The 20554-nt window shown below is 52.5% G+C and overlaps 1 protein-coding gene across 6 annotated transcripts in view; it reads right to left on the minus strand.

Moving 5' to 3' along the window:
• The window catches only part of COL11A2 (collagen type XI alpha 2 chain), a 93611-nt gene extending 73057 nt beyond the window's left edge, over positions 1-20554 (minus strand). For 3 of the 6 annotated variants that reach the window (XM_053378718.1, XM_053378717.1, XM_053378716.1), the window contains exon 1: positions 20341-20553. In XM_053378718.1, the coding sequence (XP_053234693.1) occupies positions 20341-20395 (55 nt within the window). In that variant the 5' untranslated portion in view covers positions 20396-20553. Of the gene's footprint in view, positions 1-20340 lie in introns of all 6 variants that reach the window. The other 3 variants (XM_053378720.1, XM_053378719.1, XM_053378715.1) reach the window with 2 other exon arrangements.

The following is a 20554-nucleotide window of genomic DNA, read 5'->3' on the forward strand; positions in this document are numbered from 1 at the left end:
ATGGGAACGGGGCTGGCATCTCAGATGTGCCCAAAGCAATCGGCATTCCGATCTCCTCTCTCCGGGCCGTGAAAAAGGGGTCTTTGTTTGGCGCTGGGAGGTGGATCCCGGCCAGGCGGACGCCGGGCACACGCCGGTGCGCCCCGCCGGCGAGGAAAGAGGGAGGAGGAGGGAGGAGGAAACGCGGCGGACAGGCAGCTGCACGCGCCGCGCAAGACGCCGCAGGGTGTGCGCCTTGTAATCTCAGATAAGGCATCCAACTGCTGCTTAAAAACCTCCAAGGAGAGTCACGCCTGCCCTCCCCCCCCCCCGGCTCGAAATCCACATGCATGAAGGCGGAGCGGGGCCTTCAACGCAAGACCCGTTCCGTATTTGTGAGAACCGGATCTTTATTTCAGGGTGGCAGCACCAACGTACTTTGGAACTCCTTGCCACTTGACAGCCGGCAGGCAGGCGCCTCCGCTGAGCTCCTTTCGGCACCCGCTTAAAAGATTATTTTGCTTAGGCAAGACTGACTGGGTGATTTAGAGAGCTGGTGTGAATACACCACTGTGGGATATCTTTCACAAATCAATATAGCTTAGTCGGTAGAGCACAGCTCTCTCAATTTCAGGGTGGTGGGTTCGAGTCCTACTTGGGGTGCAAGATTCCTCCACTGCAGGGGGTTGGACTAAATGACCGCTGTGGTCCCCTCCAACTCTTATTATTCTTTTCAAGCTTTCTACGATTATTATTGGACTATCTTGCCATTTTATCCTTCCTGCTGTAGGTGAGCTTACAGAACCAGCCACTGGACACAAACCTCCTTCTCCGTTGTGGCCACTTAGTTTTAGGGAAAGGGCCACGAAGAACGTGTTTTAAAATTACCATTTTAATAATTAAGGGATGGTTGCTGTTAATTTTCCCTAGCGGCTAATCTTATTGCTTTTCTCTCTTCCATAAACCGCTTTAGGGTTGCTTGTTTTCTCATTTACAATCAAGCAGTGAGTATAAATTTTATGAAACGGAATAACAGAATTCTAGAGTTTCTAGGGACCCAAAGGATCATCTAGTCAAACCCCAGAGTAGACAAATATTCATTCATTCATTCATTCATTCACTCGCTCATTCATTCATTCCCTGCCCTTCACCCTTTGGTGCCAGGGCAGGTCACAACAATTAAAACAGTTTGAAACAATTCACCATTGTAAAATTAAGGTGAGTTTTCAGAACACAGACTGCAGAAATCAAAAGCAGCCAGGCCAAAGAGGCACAGTCTTCATCGTATCTTCTGGAAGCTATACAATTAAGGTGCCAGGATGCACCTCTGTAATCCAAAATGACCTTAACGGATTGGAGAACTGGGCCCAGGCTAAGGAAATGAATTTCAACAGGAACAAATGTGAGATTCTGCACTTAGGAATAACCAGATGCACAAATATAAGATGGGGGACACCTGGCTGACTAGCAGTACATGTGAGAAGGATCCAGGGGTCTTGGTGGACCACAAGCTGAACATGAGTCCACAGGGTGATGCAGCAGCAAAAAAAGCTAATGCGATTCTAGGCTGCATCGAGAGAAGTCTAGTGTCCAGATCAAGGGAAGTGATTTTGTTGTTGTTTAGACGTTTAGTTGTGTCCAACTCTTTGTGACCCCCTGGACCAGAGCACGCCAGGCACTCCTGTCTTCCACTGCCTCCCACAGTTTGGTCAAACTCAAGCTGGTAGCTTCGAGAACACTGTCCCACCATCTCGTCCTCTGTCGTCCCCTTCTCCTTGTGCCCTCCATCTTTCCCAACATCAGGGTCTTTTCCAGGGAGTCTTCTCTTCTCATGAGGTGGCCAAAGTCTTGGAGCCTCAGCTTCACGTCCTTCCAGTGAGCACTCAGTGCTGATTTCCTTCAGAATGGAGAGGTTTGATCTTCTTGCAGTCCATGGGACTCTCAAGAGTCTCCTCCAGCACCATAATTCAAAACCATCAATTCTTCGGTGATCAGCCTTCTTGATGGTCCACCTCTCCCACTCTATTCTGCTTTGATCGGAGCACACCTGGAGTATTGTGTCCAATTCTGGGCACCACAATTTAAGAAGGATGTTCACAAGCTTGAAGGTGTGCAGAGGAGGGAGACCAAGAGGATCAACCGTCTGAAAACTAAGCCTTATGAGGAACAGTTGAAGGAGCTGGGAATGTTGAGCCTGGATAAGAGGAGACTGAGAGGAGATATGATAGCCATCTTCAAATATCTTAAAGGCTGTCCCATGTAAGAGGCAGTGTGCTTGTTTTCTCCTGCTCCGGAGCGTAGGACTCGAACCCATGGCTTCAAGGAGATTCTGACTAAACGTCAGGCAGAATATTCTGACAGTAAGAGCTGTCCATCCATTGAATGGATTCTCCTTCCTTGGATGTTCTTAAGCAGAGGTCAGATGGTCATCTGTCATGGATGCTTTAGCTGAGTTTCCTGCATGGCAGGGGGTTGGACTGGATGACCCTCAGGGGTCCCAACTCCACAATTCTAAGATCTACAATTCTTGGGACCTCCATGGGCAGGGAGATACACTGCTCAGGTGCCACCACCAAGAAGGCCCTTCCCCCTGGACCACCACCCCAGCTCTGCCCATCTCTGTACCCAAGGATGTCTGTAGGGAGGAAGGAGAAGGCCTCTCACATATTCGGGACCTGAGTCAATAACAGTATAAGCCTTCGGACGCCGTCCAAGCCATGCCTACTTGGAAGCGGGTCCTTTTGTTGTTGTTTTTATATACATATTTATTATTTTTTTACATATAATTCCCAACAATCATATAACATAATTTCTCCTCTTATACAATGTTTTGGACTTCCATCAACCACATCTGAAGATTTTCCAGTCTTTTATCACTTAATCTACATTCCTTAATTTCCTTATTACTTTCAATTATCCTTAACTAACAATTCTCTTCCTAATCTTCTCTGCAATATTCCGCATATTCCTCCTTACAAAACATGTTGCAATCCTACGAGTGTCATCTGTTTATTACAATTGCTTTTCAAATAGTTCAGATATTTATTCCAGTCCTCTGAGAATCTCTGGGCCCGCAGGTGTCCTTTGGAGTGCAATGGGGTTGGCCTTGTAAGGCCAGTAAGAAGCTCTTTTCCACGTGAGGGCCGCCATCCTTTCAAGGGCCGGTGGTGGTGGTGGGCGGGGCCAGAGGCAAAAGTGGGCGGAGCAACAGCTGCACATGTGGCCCTTTGTACAGTAAGTTAGTTTTCTGCATTCTCTCTCTGTCTTTCACCCAGTCAAGGAAGACATTTAGTGCACAACATAAAAACGCAAGAAATTTCTGCCAGATTAAGCCAATGGCCCATCTACATATCATTCATATCATATCACATACATACATATCACATACATACATATCACAGCCCCCATGAGAAACCCACAAAAACGAGTCTTCCAATCACTCTCATTGTACTGTTTATACTGTCGTCGTTTCCCCCCGCACAGTTCTATATTCTTTAATATTTTTGTCAGAAGTCTTTTTTATTTAAGTGTTTATCTAAGTATTAATTAGGAAGAGTAAGGGTTTTTTATGCATGTAAATCTCCTTTTCCTTCTTTTTTCTGTATTCTTTTCTTTTTCCTTGATTCTTTTTTCTTTAATTTTCTTTTTGCAGTATGCGATTGTAAATTCTTTGTATATGTGTGTAATTTAAATGAATAAATGTTATTTTATATATATATAAAAAAAGAGAAACCCACAATCAGGATTCGAACCCAAGGACCCTCTCCCCTGCTGCGGTTTCTGGGATCCAGAAGCATTGCTACCCTGGACTGTGGAGCCAGAGCACAGCCCCCTTGCTTAGCAGCCATCCATAGCCTTCTCTAGTGGCAGCAGGTTCCATAGGTTAACACTGTGCTGCGTGAACAAGGCCTTTCAGCTTCACAGGGTGTGGGTGAGTTTCAGCATCACGAGAGCCAGGCAAGGTTTCATGAGCTCAGGACGTGCTTTGAAGGTACCCGGCCTGAGGACGAATCCGCCGGCTGCCAAAAACTCCTTCGCTGGCATGGCCCGTATTTATTTACTGGGAGGCAGCCTCTGAACTCCTGGCTGCTCTCTGGAAACACAGAGCTTCCTTTTTCTCAATGGAGAAGCCAAAGCAGAACCCAGGGATGCCTGGGAGCAGGAAAAATCTCCAAATATTGCAGCAGTCTAACCGTGAAGGTGGACGCCAGGTCACCCACATCCCTCTCTTTATCTCTGGCGAGTGAGATTGTCTTCCATAAACGCGGCCTTAACAAGGAGTGACTGTGGAGGCCAGTTCTGGATCCCCACGTCCTTCCACAGTGGGGACATTGGTTTCCAGGCAAGAGTTGATCACAATGAGGGTTTGCCAAGTGTGCCTTCCTCTTAGCACATTTCTCCCTTGCGTCCTGAGTTCGAGTGTCTTCAAAGCCCGTGACCTTAGTACAGACTGTTCTCCAACTGGAGCACTCACAGGCCAGTGTTTCCCAGTTCTCGGTGTTTATACTACATTTTTAAAGATTTGCCTTGAGAGAGTCTTTAAACCTCTTTTGTTGACCACCAGCATTACGCTTTCCATTTTTAAGTTCGGAATAGAGTACAGTGGTACCTCGGGTTAAGAACTTAATTTGTTCTGGAGGTCCGTTCTTAACCCGAAACTGTTCTTAACCTGAGGTACCACTTTAGCTAATGGGGCCTGCCACTGCGTGCTTTCTGTTCTCATCCTGAAGCAAAGTTCTTAACCCAAGGTACTATTTCTGGGTTAGTGGAGTCTGTAACCTGAAGCATCTGTAACCCAAGGTACCACTGTAGCTTTGGAAGAAGATCATCAGGCATCCGCACAACATGACCCGTCCAACGAAGCTGATGTTGAAGAATCATTGCTTCGACACTGGTGATCTTTGCTTCATCCAGTACACTGATTTTAGTTGGCCTGTCTTCCCAAGTGATGTGTAAGATTTTCCGGAGACACTGTTGATGGAATCTTCTTTGGAGATGGCGTTTAAGTGGTCCATGTTTCACAAGCATATAGTAAGGTTGGTAGTGACCTTTGCTTCTTCCATTACATCCAGACAAGGGCCGAGCCCCCAAGAGGCCCAGGCTCATCCCCAGATCACTATCCGGCTCCTTCCTCCCTTTGGCTGAGCAACAGAGATGAAACCCCCCTGCCAACGTCGCCTCTGTCTTGTCTGGATGGATCTCCGGTTTCCTGGCCTTCATCCAGTCCCTTGCCAAGGTCAGGAACCAGTTCAGCTTATCCTCCGCCTCCCCTGCTTGTGTGGGCAACGCAGAATCGCAGAATGGGAGCGTTGGGAGGGATCCCGAGGGGTCATCTAGTCCAGCCCTCGGCAGTCGCAATGGAAGCGTCCCTGACAGGGGCCATCCATCTGTGTGTCATCTGTGCGTGGATGGCAGTGGACCCCCAAACTGCAGAAGACCCCAACAGATGCCCACCAGAACGCGGGGGGGTGGCTATGTAGAGAAGGTGCAATCCTGCAGAACTCCAACCCACAGGATCCTAATATCAAAACATCCTCAAAACGCCACCTTCTGGACCTGACTGCAAAAAGAGACACCTTCTCACTCCGAACCCAAACAGAGGCTCCAGATTCCAGAAGGGCATCTTGGCTGGTGGCATGGAAAGTCTCTGAGAGATATTATTATTATTATTAATAATAATAATAATAATAATAATAATAATAATAATAATAATAATATGCAGGGTGGGTGCAATCATCCCAGTGCTGAATCCAGGTCTAAACGGGACCTCCTCCAAGATCCCAGATCCGTGTGCCTGGATCCCAGCACAGACATTCTGGGATCTAGTGGGGCCGGCATGTAAGCAGTTCTTAAACTGCTGTGAGTTAATGAGCATAAAATCCTTCATTAGACTAAGCCCTGCTTGTGTGACAGGGGTTATTTATTATTTATAAAAAATTAATAATAATAATAATAATGGCTACACTAGATTGTAATCGTGAGATGAGAGGCAGCGTATTTTGCTATAAACCTGCTCTAAGGCAGCCTCCGCCCACCTGCCGAGGACTGCAGTTCCCACCACAGGATAAGGGGGGGGGGCAGAGCCACTGCAGGCCTAGTGGTTAGAGTGCTGAGCTAGGACCCGGAGACACAGGTTCAAATCCCCACGCGGCCACGCAGCTCCCTGCCTCGCAACCTCAGCTGCATTGCAAGAGGTTGGACTAGATGATTCTTAGGGTCCCTTCCAACGCTACAATTCTATAAAATGAATACGTGACCCCCCCCCGCCCAGAACTTGACCCCGCCGACTGTTGTCATTCCCACGCGCTGTTATTTTCCTTTCCCTCCCACCTGGAAATATATTTCGCCTCTTCTGTGCCCCCTATCCTGAACTTTCCCCACTAACACCACTGACACCCCCCGGCAGCCCCAGGCCTCCGGGGGGCGCCGGATTGGCAAAGGCTGTTCTTTCAGCCGGGGGGGGGCGTTCGTAGCAGAGTCGAGCCGGCAGATCCGCGCGCAAAGATCCGAGGGCCTCTTTGGCTCTGCACTGGCCCGCCGTCGGTTTTGTGCCCGGCCCCCCTCGCGCTCCCCGTCCCGCATGTGGCCAAGCCATCATCCCCCGGCCTGTGCCTCCCCCCCCGACTCCCCCCCCCCCAGCTCCTGATGGCTTCCCCAGACTTGTTATTGTTCCGAGGGAAATCCGAGCCGACGCCTTTGGGTGCCAACTGGACGGGAGGGCGGGGGTGACTGGGGGGAGCGGCTGGGCGCGAAGCTGACCGCTGAGAGAGACGGGGAGGGGGTGCAGAGAGCGAGGGGTCGCGGGTGGGATGGGATAGACACCCCACACCTTCTCGCCTCTCCACCTCCCCATCTCGTCTTGGCGCAGGAGGCAACTCCCAATAAAATATTTTAGGGGGCGGGAGGGGGCCAAAGACAATGGGCATTGCCGTTCAAAAAGTGTGCAGGCATCACGTCATGTGATCGATTAGGGGAGCGGGTCTTACCTGTCCTGTCCCCCCCCCAAATATTTTATTCAAGTTGGCATCCCTGTCCCGGGGTGGGGGTCGTCCTGCTGCTGCTGCGACAGGGGAGATGAGAAGAGGGCATACAAGAGGCGCCCCCCATCCCTCTCTGCTCGTCGGCTGTTTGAGCCCCCACACCTCTCAGTCCTGGGAGGGGGCCTGCAGGTTATATGCACCGTCCATTTTTTTACAGCGTCAGGAAACGTTCGCCAAACGTCCCCTCCGCACTGCACACAGGCCCCTCAGTAGCAGTTAGAATCACAGAATTGTAGAGTTGGAAGGGATCCCGAGGGGTCATCTAGTCCAACCCCTGCAAGGCAGGGATCTTTTGCCCAAGGTGGGTCTCGAACCCGCGAACCTGAGATTGAGAGCCTCGATGAAGGAACACAAAAATGGAGTAGCTTTGAATAGAGCTTGAGGTGACCTCATAACCTCAGTGCTCCACCATAGGATGTAAAAAGTGAGCCCTGCAGGCCTCTGCGTGGCCACACGAAGGAAGAGCTATGGAGATTCAATTGGTGTGTGTGAACAGGCGCACATATGGAAAGGGGGTGTTCTGCAGCAAAATGTTGCAGTGCAGAGTCCTCAGGCAGTGCATTTGATGACGCCCTGTCCCCTGGTTTCCCTTCCAGGTCCCTGACCCCCTCCTGAGCAGCCAGTCAGCAATTCTCAGCCCTCTTGGGGCAGGGTTACCAGATGTCCCCGGTTCCCTGGGACAGTCCCCGGATTTGCAAATCTGTCCCCGGAAAACGTTGACAGCGGCAGCCTCGGCAGCGCAGTTGGCTCAGGCTGGCTTCAGGAGCTGCTCGCTGCCGTGGCGCCTGCCATTTTTCCTCTCCAGAAGTCCCCATATGATGTGTCTTGTGTGCAACACATCATATGGGGACTTCTGGCGAGGAAAAATGGCGGGCACCATGGCAGCGGGCAGCCAACAGCTCCTGAATCCAGCCAGAGCCAGCTGCGCTACTAGGCCGCCACTGCCAAAGGGGAACCGGGGACGTCCGGCGGTACAGATCTCTTGCCCCCTTCCTCTGTTGCCCAGTTTTTTAAAAACTCTGCGCATTTATGTTTCACAGGGTGCGAAAGAAAGGCTTTGCAGCTTGCCTGGCAGAGAAACCTTGCACCTTGCGCCCCTCCTGGGCAGCGCTGCACGCGACTCCTGAGCCTCCCCTGATCCGTCAAAACAAAGAGGGAAGGGGGCAGATCATCGGGGAAGGCTCGGGATATGCATGTGTGCTTGGGCCCAGGCTCTTTTGCCTCTCCATCCCCACTACTGACTCTCTGTTGCTACTCAGCTTCAAAAGAAGAAGAAGAAGAAGAAGAAGAAGAAGAAGAAGAAGAAGAAGAAGAAGAAGAAGAAGAGTGTCCCCGGATTCATTGGAAAAAATCTGGTAACCATATCTTGGGGGGAAACGCAGGGTGGTCATACTTTCCACAATTTCCCCATCGATGTGATTCCTGCACTGCACGGGGTTGGACTAGATGACCCTCAGGATCCTTCCAGCCCCACAATCCCACATTTCTGTGATTCTCCCCCGGTGTCTCTGCGCAGCTCTCCCTTCCGGCCCTGGGAAGGGCGACCAAGAGTTTCCCAAACTGGTCCCTTTCCAAAGAGAGGGTGGGATGGATGGACGGCTCCCCATTTGCCTGGCCCCCCGTTCCTGCGGCTCCTCCCCGCCCCCAGCCGGCTGCCACTGCTCGGGGGGGGGGTTACCCCGAGTCTGTCGGGGCTTCTCTCCCCCGACTACACTACCATTTTATTTTTAAAAAATCATTTGGCTGCCAAAACGGGAAGGGGAGGAAGTCCCATTAAATGTTATTGGGCTGCGCGGGGAGAGAAAGAAAGAGCTACTGGGATCCTAGAAACGCAGAAGTTGGAAGGGACCCCCAGGGGTCATGTAGCCTGACCCCGACCCCCCCTTGCGATGCAGGAATCGCAGGTCCCATTTTGCAAAACTTAGGAAAGAGGCGCGGGGAGAGGAGCGCCCGAGAGACGCGACGCGACGTGACCTTCTCCCGCCAGCCAAAATTCCACTCCCAGAAATGACCCACATTCCCGCAGGGAGCGCATAGCTGTCAACGTTTCCCTCTTTTTTTTAGGGAAATCCCCTTATTCCGAATAGGATTCCTCGCAAGAAAATGGAAAAGTTGACAGCTCTGATGGAGCGCAAACCAGCGCGCAACGCGCTCACGGAGAAACCAACCCCCTCCCCAAGCTGGATCCACGCTATTTTGGGAATGTCGGGATTTGGGGAACGTCTTCTTACTAGGGCTGCATCGCGACCCCAGCAGCCAGCCGGGGAGGCGCTTGGCTGGCGAAGGAGGCGCGTTTTTCCAGCAAGGCGCCCCCACTGGATTCCGCTGGCTCCTTTCTCAAAGCCTGGAAAAACTTGGAAGTGTCAAGCGGGGCACCTGCTCTCCTCCTCCGCCGCCTCCTGTCTGGTACGACAGCAAACGCCTCTCTAGTTCTTCCTCTCTCTCCTGTGAGAATCATAGCCTTGCAGATTTGGAAGGGGTTCCCCGGGGTCATCCAGCCCAACCCCGTGAGATGCAGGGCCAAAGAATCCCTGGCAGGTGGCCGAGGGAGTCTGTTCCGCTGGAACGGCTCTTAGGAAATTTAGGGAACCTCCAGGGCGAAAACCAGGAATAATAATATTCAGTGCTTTTGGGGGTACGCAGGGGTTTTGTTGTTGTTTAGTCGTTTAGTCGTGTCCGACTCTTCGTGACCCCATGGACCAGAGCACGCCAGGCACCTCTGTCCTCCACTACCTCCCGCAGTTTGGTCAGACTCATGTTTGTGGCTTCGAGAACACTATCCAACCATCTCATCCTCTGTCGCCCCCTTCTCCTTGTGCCCTCCATCTTTCCCAGCATCAGTGTCTTCTCCAGGGAGTCTTCTCTTCTCATGAGGTGGCCAAAGTACTGGAGCCTCAGCTTCACGATCTGTCCTGAAGCTGGGTACGCAGGGGTACGCATACCCTAAACATTTTGTGAATATTTGTACTTTTGTGCATCTACTGCCTTTATTTTTCCCGATTTGAATGATAAAATGGTGGTTTTCTGGAGTCCAAATGAGAGTACCCCTAAACATTTTTAAAGAAAAAAGCACTGATAATAATAATGATGATAATAATAACGAATAATGATGACAATGATAATGATAATACTTATACTCCGTCCATCCGACTGGGTTGCCCAAAACACTCCGGGTGGCTTCCAACAGAATATAGATGTTAGATTGTTAGCTGCAATTCCTGCATTGCTGGGGTGGGCTAGAGGACCCCTAGGGGTCCCTTGCAACTCTGTAAGAATATGATGCCATGACTATGATTCTTCAGCAATAGAAGAGTCACCCCTTTCTTCATTATACTACTACTACTAATAATAATAATAATCCACCCTATACCCGGAGGTCTCAAAAAATATCACAATATATAAAATCAAAATAAACACAATAACCCAATGACACCCCCCCCCAAAAAAAGAGCCACATTTTCAAAGGGTATGGGATGTTGATCAGGTCAACTAAAGGCCTGGTTAAAAAGGAACCTTTTTGCCTGGCGCCTAAAGCTGTATAATGAAGGCGCCAGACGAACTTCCCTGGGGAGAGCATTCCACAGATGGGGAGCCACTGCAGAGAAGGCCCCGTTCTCCTGTTGCCACCCTCCGGACCTCTGGAGGAGGCGGCACAGGAAGGAATGTCTCAGAAGATGATCTCAGGGTCCTGGTCTGTTCATATGGGAAGAGGCGGTCCTGGAGGTATTGCAGTCCTGAGCCATTCATGGCAGGTATGATAAATTTTAAATCGCTGTCCAAATGGCCCTGGCGTCTGCAAGGAACGCCAGAAGCTGCTATCCACTGAGTCAGATCATTGCTCCGGGGAACTCAATATAGCCTCCACTGGTTGGCAGCTACGGCTCTTTGGGGATGCTGTCAGGAGTGTGCAAGTCGGAGTTAATTTTTTATTAGTAAGCAGACGATCCGCACAGGAGCGCCAGGCCCAGCAGCCCATCCCTGGTAGGTCTTGCCCCATGGATCAGTGGCCAGAACTAAAGGTCCCTAATCCATCGGAGACTGCGCCCGTGTGAAGCCAACCTCTCCTGGCTTTGGAGGCAACTGCCCGATTCATGGAACCATGGACCCGTCAAGCTGGAAGGGACCCCGGGGTCATCGAGTCCAACCCCCTGCGAGAGGGCAGAGAAGGCCTTTTTTGGGGAGCGGGGTCCGATCCAACTTAGCAGGCCTTGAATTTTAAGCTTCGAAGGAGCTCTCAGAGGAAAGAATTTGAGTGGGGGGAGAATTCCCTGCTCCGTCTCCAAGAAGCAGCAGCTAGAAATTTTGGGTAATAAAAGGATTTGGGATCAAGCCAAGAGACTCTCTTATTTTTATTAAGTCCTGAGCGAGGATCGTGATTCTGTTATGGATAGCAATTCCCCGAAAAAGAAACCTGGCCCACAAAATTTCCTTTTATCTTTAGCTGAGATTCCTGCACTGCAGAGGGTTGGGCTAGATGACCCTTGTGGTTCCCTTCCAACTCTACAATTTTATGAATTAATTAAAATGCACTGATCATTTTGCATACTCCTCCCACCCACCAGAACCCAGGTGTCCTGCTCAACAACACGCCCCCCCCCGCTCCCGCCAGCTGCGTCGGACGGCCAGCTGTTCGCAATTTCGCCGGCTGGAATTTGCAGCCGGAAAAAAACGACTTTTTCCAGGCGCGACCTGCTGAGGAGGGGGGGGAGGTGTTTTGAGGGGAGGCTCCGCCCCCTTTCTTAGGACGCCAAGGCCTGGCGGAGTCATTTGCAAGGAGCAAGTGTGGGGTGGGAGTCTGGGGTCTAGAATCTGCTTGCAGATTCATTCCGGGGGGGGGGGAAATCGGGGGTGCAGCCTTGCTGGGGGAAGCAAAGAAGGGGTGCATTTCATAATTCAGTTTTTAAGCTATAATTCTTGCACTGCAGGGGGTTGGACTAGATGACCCTTGGGTCCCTTCCAACAGTTCTATGATTCTAAAAGCAGACAAGGCGGGCGGGGAGGGGCGCCCCCCTTTTTTTAGGATGCCGAGGCCTGGTGGAGTCATTTGGGGGGAATTAATTCTGCGGTCCAGAGGCTGTTTGCACATTCCTTCCCAGGAAAAAAATTGAAGACGGGGATCCCAAGCTTTGTTGTATTGTGGGGTGGGGGGGTGGGGGGGGGAGCAAAATCAGGCAAGGCTGGGGTGGGGAGGTGGGAGACGCATCCTGAGCCAGCCAAGACTCCGCCTGCCCGGGCTGGAATTCCAAAGGGGCCACCATCCAAGCTCGAGTCCTAAACCCAAATTATTAAATATATATATATATACACACATCACAGCCTCCTTCTCCAGGCAACGGGCAGAGATGAGTTTAGCAGAAAGACCAGCCTCGGCTTCGGCCCCACAAACTGGATGAACGTGGAGGGGAGACGCCGCCTCGCCTGCGGTGGCTGTGATGGGACGTGTGAACCGTGGCGCGCGCGTGTGCCGGCAGGGGACACGCGCGTGGGTGGCCAGGCGCGCCACCGCCTTTGACGCGCGCCTGGGCGGCATTCCTTCCTATTATATATATATCCCAGACTATTTATAGGGCGCCCTCTCGGCGCGCGGCCCCTTTCCAGCCTCGGGGTGGGGAAGAGGCCGGGGTCCCTCTTCCCCCAGGAACCCACGTCCAGGTGGGGAGTAGAGAGATTTGGGATTTAGAGTTGGGAAAAAAGAGGCACCAAAACGATAAAGGGGTTGGAGCGACTCCCCTGTGGAGAAAGGGACTTTTTAGTTAAAGAAATGGTGAATAAGCGGGGATTTGAGAGAAATTTATAAAACTCTGTCTGGCCTGGAGAGAGAGAGAGAAGTTTTTCTCCTTCCACACCGACTCGCCCCGACACACTGACCAGATGCTTGGAAGCTGTGGCTGGATGGTTTCGTGGGAGCCGATTGAAACTAAATCCTTCGAAGAAAGAGGTCCTCTGGCTGGGTCGGGATGGCATGCGGATGAGGGACCAACTCCCTTCTCTTGCGGGGGCCCAATTAGTGCCATTCCCTTCCGTTGAGAGTTTGGGTGTAATCCTTGACGCCTCCCTCTCCATGGAGGCAGAGGTTACAGCAACAGCCAAGGCGACATTTTTCCACCTTCGCCACATCAAGCAGTTGGTCCCTTACCTTTCCCGCCCCGACCTGGCCACAGTGATCCATGCGACGGTCATCTCCAGGCTTGACTACTGTAATTCGCTCTACGCGGGGCTGCCCTTGAAGCTGTCCCAGAAACTCCAGCGGGTGCAGAATACTGCAGCGAGGCTCCTCATGGGGTCTCTGCCATGGGAGCATATTCACTCAGTGCTTTTCAAGCTGCACTGGCTCCCGGTGGAGTACAGGGTCAGATTTAAGGTGCTGCTTTTGACCTTTAAAGCCCTTCACGGCCTAGGACCCTCGTACCTACGGGACCGCCTCTCCCGGTATGCCCCACGGAGGACCTTAAGGTCCATATATAGCAACACCCTAGAGGTCCTGGGTCCTAAGGAAGTTAAATTAGCCTCAACCAGAGCCAGGGCCTTTTCAACACTGGCTCCGGCCTGGTGGAACGCTCTGCCTCATGAGACTAGGGCCCTGCAGGATCTGATTTAAGACAGAGTTGTTCCGCCTGGCCTTTGGCTTGGAGTCAATTTGATTCCCTCCCCCTCTTTGTTTTTTCCTTTCTCCTCCTGTGATGAGACTGCATTTTAATGTTTTAATGTTGTATTTAACCTTGTTTTTTAAATTGTATTTCAATCAACTTGTTTTTATTATTGGTTGTTAGCCACCCTGAGCCCAGCCTTGGCTCGGGAGGGCAGGGTATAAATTATTATTATTATTATTATTATTATTATTATTATTATTATTATTATTATTACTATTATTCATAATGCTGGAACTGGTGGCATTCAAGGAAGCTGGATGTTGGAAGATTCAAGACAGATAGAAGATTTAAATGCAGCACAGATTTAAAATGTGGAACTCCCTGCCACAAGCGGCCACAATGGCCACCAACTTGGACGGTTTAAAAAAAAGGATTAGACAGGTTCATGGAGGAGGAGAGGGCTATGGAGAGTTGCTCTTGCGCTGGGATCCCACTGGAAGGTTTCCCATAATAGGCATCTGAGTGGCCTCTGTGAGAACAGGATGCTGGACCCAACATTGGCCTGAACCAGCAATTCCAAATATGTAACCAAGGAAAGCACAACTCAAGTCACTCATTAATTGGAGCAAACCATTTGCCCATGTACAACGTTGCAATGCCTCCTTTAATATTAATATTATTGCATTATTGCAATGGTTTCTTTTTTGGTATGCTCTTAGAAGGTTGCATAATGTTAAAAGGGTTAAAAGGCCGTGAGGGAGGCAGCTGCGACTCTCCAGAAGGGACTCTGCACTTCTGAACCTTAAACAGATCAGGACCACAACACCTCAAGGACCGCCTCTTCCCATATGAACCTCCCTGGACCCTCAGATCATCATCCGAGGTCCTCCTTCATGTGCCTCCTCCCCGAGAAGTGGCAACACGAGAACGGGACCTTCTCTGCAGTGGCTCCCCTTCTGTGGAATGCTCTCCCCAGGGAAGTTCACCTTCATTACACACCTTTAGGAGCCAGACAAAAAGGTTCCTTTTTAACCAGGCCTTTGGCTGACCTGATGCAACACCCCACACCCTTTTAAAATGTGGCTCTTTTTTGGGGGGGGTGTTAGTGGGTTGCTGTTTTTATTCTGATTATATACGTTGTGATCTTTCCTGTGAACCGCCCGGAGACCTCCGGGTATAGGGTGGTATATAAACTCTAATAATAATAATAATAATAATAATAATAATAATAATAATAACAACCTGTCCCTGCACAACTGGCCTTCGGCTTGGACTCAGTCTGACCCCTTATATGGGATTTGGTATATAAATGTTCCCTTGGCTTTTTTGCTGGCCCATGTAGGACCAGCATGGATAGCTGGCTCGGGTGAATATCTGATGTTTCCTCCCTTTATGGTCTTGATTTATGGGCTACTACTAAAATGAGGCTGCATTTTAAGCTGTATTTTAATTAACTGGTTGTTGTTGTTTTTTTCTATTATATTTTATTGTAATTCATATTTGGTGTTAGCTGTCCTGAGCCCGGCCCTGGCCGGGGAAGAAGAAGAGTTTGGATTTGATCTCCCGCTTTATCACTACCCGAAGGAGTCTCAAAGCGGCTCACATTCTCCTTTCCCTTCCTCTGTGAGGTGAGTGGGGCTGAGAGACTTCAGAGAAGTGTGACTGGCCCAAGGTCACCCAGCAGCTGCATGTGGAGGAGCGGAGACGCGAACCCGGTTCATCAGATTACGAGTCCACTGCTCTTAAGCACTACACCATACTGGAGGGCGGGGTATAAATAAAAAATGATGATGATGATGATGATGTGATGTCCTCCTCCTTCCCTCCCCTCCAAGCTGCCATATGAGGAAAGGGAAACGAATTTCTCTCTGTGCACTCCTAGGGCACCACCTGAGGCCCTCCTTTTATGAACCACGAAAAGGAGGGTCAGAAACGGCGGCCAAAGCCTTTAGGTGGAAATGGCCTGCAGGACCGCTCTTCCTGTGCCAGCCTGCTGGGCTAAGGCAACCTTGAGGCGACTCTGGTTCCTGGAAAGACACTTGGCCTGGCTTTCCGAACGGGTAAGGCCGGTGGTTCTGCCAGGAGACGATGGCAAGTGTGGCAGGGAGACCCAAGGGCAATCGAAGAAACATTTAAACTGAATGGCATCGTATCGTCTGGTTTTTTTAATTTGCAAAGTATGGGTAGATCTTTTCAAAACGAGAGCACTGGCTATTATTATTCTACAGTTCTCCATGACATATTGTTGTGTGAACGGGGATTTTCAACTCTGGAAAACGTGGAGTTGAGAGTTTGCCTCAAACTAGACCTGACATAAATAAGATTACGCAGCCAAAGCAAGCATGCCTACTTGTAAACACCCTTCTGCTGTGCCCAGCTGGCCTCGGACACAGATTGGATGCGGGTTAGACTAGATGACCCTTGGCACCCCTCCCCAGTCTGCAGTTCTATGATCTGAATGGGCCTGGATTGCTCTGGCTGGGCGTTGCATCCTTCATGACTCACAACAAGCACAAGTTTGTGGAGTCACACAGAGCTCTTTGTCAGGGACATGGCTGAGACCTGGAGCCAGCAGAAGACAGCTCAGTGAGGTGGAAATGTGTTTTTCTCCCTGATGTCATTGTCTCCGTCTGTGCACATTTCCTCTTGCAAGCAGCTTGGCTCTGGGTCTGGAGGGAAAGGCCTTCCACTATCCTTCCTGACAAAGAGCTCTGTGTCAACTCCGAAGTCTGCATGTCCCCACTGAGAGATGGTTGACCTGGTGTTATTCATATATTTGTCTAGTTTTCAATTTGCTATTTTTATACTCTCTGGTGACGCCTGGGCTGCAAGCTTCCTGGGAGTAAGGGTGTGCTAATGTCCAACCACAGGCATGCATGAAGATTTTCCTGCCAGTCTCCCCTCTGGGAAAAGCCTCATGACAGGCAGGCATTCAACCAGGAAAGGCTTTCAGAGTTTTGCCTCCCATTTAGCTGCTCCTCCATCGCATGAGGGAGAGAAGTTAAGGGATCCCAAGGATATATATATATGGGTGGAGTGGGGGCTCAGCGCTGCTTTGCCCCCCACCAGAGGGCCAAAATGGTGGTTTTCAGGCCTCCTGTGGGGAAACAGTCCAGATTTCAACACGGAACACCTAGGGCCTCAATGGTGCCATTCCATCAAATGGGTATGGCAGAATTTTCACGTGGCTGTCAAAAAGGAGGTCGGTGGGTCTTCTGCCTGCAAACAGGCTTGGCAGAAAGATGAGCCACCTATTTCTGGAGTCGCCTGCCAGGCATAAACCCAGCAGGTGAAGTCCCCCTTACACTCTGATTGTATCACTTGTGACAGGCAGGAGACCAGCAGGCACAGCTCCCACCCACCCCCTTGGCCAGGAGGAAAAGTTCCGCCATGACAGCTATTAAATGCACAGGAGCTCCGCCCGGAAGAAAACATGGCAACCCAACCCTCTCTTGACACAGCTCATCCTGAGCTCTTTTTGGAGTCGGACCTGGAGGGGGTCCAACTAACGGGGTGGGAGGGGGGGGCATATTTTCCTGCCTGTCTCTTCCATGCACCCTTTTGCTAAGCGTTGGGGGGCAAATTTGCATTTTGGCATCAACAACCCGGCTTAGACTGTTCTCTTTGCCAACTGAGTCCAAACCTTTCCCCTCCCTGAAACTCAACAAAAAGGGGATCTGTGGCCCCCAAATTCCCCCCCAATAATCATGCTTATACTCAGCATTTTGGGTCCCTGTAGTCTGCAGGGGGGGGTGCCTCTGAGAGCCCCTGACCTGCCCAGACCAGGATCTATTATTTCCTGAAAGCCCCATTGCAGCACATACGTTCAAGACGACGCAATTGTGGAATTGGGGCCACCAGGGGTCATCCAGCCCAACCCCCGTTTAAAAAGAAAAGCCACCGTTGAGCAGCTCTTACATGATGGTGGGTGACAGTGATGAAATCATGCGGCAATGAGTTCCGAAGGCTGCTCATGGCATCCCAGGAGCAAGAAGGGCCTTGCAGGCCAACTGCTCTCTCGCGCGCCCCCTTCCGGCTGCAGGAAAGCCAGCGCTAGTGCGCCCCCTGCAGGTAGTTGCCCGGGAGACCTCCAGTGCATCCTTGGCTCCTCTGAGTTCAGAAGGGTCTCTGGAGGTCAAGCGGCCGGCAAGACCCTCCTCAAAGAAGGAGCTGCCCAGCCTCTCTCTGGGGCCGCCTCCCGCAAGGGCGAGCCAGCACCCCAGCTCTCCTTTGCTCCCAGGGACCAAGCCTGATGGCAGCAACACCCCCTTGCTCCCCCCCCGAAGAAATACTTATTGAGGAGGGAGGAAGGAAAGGGACGCAGCAGGGCACCTGTTAGAAAGGGGGAGCATCGCACAGCCCCACTGCAGCCCGCCCCCCAATTTAAGTGGGGGAAAGCAGGAAAAGTCGCTGCTTTGGTGCAGGGGGGGTCGCTTTAAAAGGCAGCTCTTGTGCATTAGAAACAGGCATACGTCCGGCAGGTGCTGCGGGCATCCCCACACCTGTGACTGGCACCGGTTGATCTCCCGCCTGTCTGTTCTCCGCAACCTGGGCGGGACGAACGCGCAGGAGAGGGGAAAAGTCCTCGAAAAGTGGTGAGGACCCACTTATGGGGTTTTTTTGGGGGGGACAGGCGTCCAGACCCTCCCCTCTTGCCTTCTTCTTCTCATGGTGCCTTTCAAAGGCAACTCTGACGCCTAGGAAGCAGGCAGAAACCCGCCAGGTGCCGTACGGCAACACCCCGCCCGTTTTGCGGGGAGACTGCACCGGTTGGTCTCCTGCCTGCCTGTTCCCAGGGACGGGCAGAATGTGCAGAAGGCGGGGGTGAAATCCGTCGATTTAGGGGGGACAGAGGTGCCCATGCAAGCGCCTCCTCGCCCTGCGGGGGTGTGGGGAGCGGAGGGGGGGTCTCGGCGGCCAAGGAGCTGCTTCGGGGGCCGCCGCCCAAAGGCAAACAACCTCCGCCCGGGCGGGCGGCCGCGCACACTCGCTCACTGTTCGGGCGCACAAAGGCCGCCCTGTCTGGGCAGAGCGGGGGGGGGGCGAGGTAGACCGGGCAGCAGCGGAGGAGGAGCAGCAGGAGCGAGGCAGCGGCGTCCGCAAAGACCCCCCTCCCGCTGCAGAAAGACCCCCTCGCCTCTTAGGAGACCCCCCCGCAAAAAATCCCCACGGCTGAAGGGGGCTGCTGCGCAGTAGCCAAAGGAGACTGACCACCCCCCCAAGCCAACACTGGAGGACACCCGCCCCCCCCCGCAACAGCAAAAGGTGACTGCTTCCCAGGACTCAAGACTGAAGGGAGCCCCCTGCAGAAGGGAAAGGGGACTGACACCCCCAAAAAAACAACAAGGGGGGAGGGGAGAGCTGAAAAAAGGAACTGACAGCCCCCCCCAGAAAAAAATCCGAAGGCTTAAGAGCTCTCCTCCGCAATAGCGAAAGGGGGTACCCTCCATACAGGTACATTTCAGCAACAGCCCCCCCCAAAATCAGCGGGGACCCTCAGACTAACTCGGAGCTTCTCCAGCGCTGAGATTTCGGATACGCACTTCGGAGGCGACCCTCCCCTAATCTCTTTCCCGGCAGGGTTTTTTGGGAAAGGGAGAAATAAACGTATTAAATAGACTCCACAGGTTTTTTGGGGGGGGCGAATGAAAATGGCGCAGGTCACCCCCCCCGTCGCCCCCGTTCCCGAAAGGTCATTGTTTATGGCGAGATGGGGGTTCGTGAAATGTACACCCGACAACCCATACCTCTAGGGCCACCTTTTTTGGGGGGGTAGACGGAGCAGCGGAGCCAGATCACCACGTGGCGCTGGGGGGGCACTGCCACCTGGTGGGCTCGGGGCGAGCTGCATAAATTAGGGGGGGCAGAGATGGGATGAGTGACAGACGCGGAGCGTGTCCCCCCAAGTCACAACAGCGCTTCTTCGAGCAGGTTGGCTGTAGGCCAGGTAAAGAGACCTCTTGCGCCCCCCAGGAACATCTTGCTGCTGCCCAAAACTTGGGCAACCTCCTCTGCAGTTAAAGGGCCCCCCAACTGCCCCCTTCCACGTCCGGGCAGCCTGTTAAACTTCCAGCCCCACAAGAGCCTCTCGGTGCGCGGCTGCAGCGACACCTGCAAATGCCCTTGGCGCCGGAGCCCCGAGCGCAAAAACTCCCTTGAATCCGGCAGTGGGGAGTTTGGTCCTGCTGCGGCGCCTCACCTGCCCTCCATCTCCCCCTCCTTGGCGGGGGGACCCCAACATATCGCCCCTTTTCACCGCCACAGAGTCACCGGCCACCGTTTCCAATAGGAACTCTCCGGGCGCCCATCACCCTCGCCTCCTGGCTGCTATCCTCACCTGCGCGCCATCGCCCTTCTTCCCGTGGGGAACCCCAACACACACACACCCTAATTCCAAGAGGGGTCTCCAGAAGAACCGTCAGCGCCAAGTCCCCCCCAGCCGGGGTCTTCTGCTGTGCCAAAATCCGGACCTCCATCCTAGACGGCGCGGTCTCCCCAATTCACATCCATCCAAATTGCAACCCTCTGGACTCTAAGTACCGACCCCCCAGTCCGTCCAAAGAAGAGGGCGCCCCCAATTCTGGAAGAAGAAAACTGACTCCTTCTTCCTCGACGGGGCGCACAAGCCAGGCCCCCCAGCCGGCGCAAGAGACCTTCGGCGCGGGTTGGAAAGCGCACCGCACTCGCCACTCCGAAGTGCCAGTCGGACGGTGCGTCCGGCGCGCTCTTACCTGCTCGGGCGGCCAGGCAGGGCAGCAGCAGCAGGAGCAGCCGGGCCACCTCCATGGCGAGCGGGCGGCCGGACGAGCGAGGGGCGACGGTCAGCGGCGGCCCATGCGGACGGGGCGGGCGCGGGAGGAAGACAGGCAGGCAAGGCCGGCGGCGGGCGGCTCGCTCCGTCGGTCCTCTGCGCCGTCTGGCTGAGGGAAAGGGAGGCGCGGCCGC

This window comes from Podarcis raffonei, chromosome 2 (assembly GCF_027172205.1).
Source record: "Podarcis raffonei isolate rPodRaf1 chromosome 2, rPodRaf1.pri, whole genome shotgun sequence".
Classification (NCBI taxonomy): domain Eukaryota; kingdom Metazoa; phylum Chordata; class Lepidosauria; order Squamata; family Lacertidae; genus Podarcis; species Podarcis raffonei.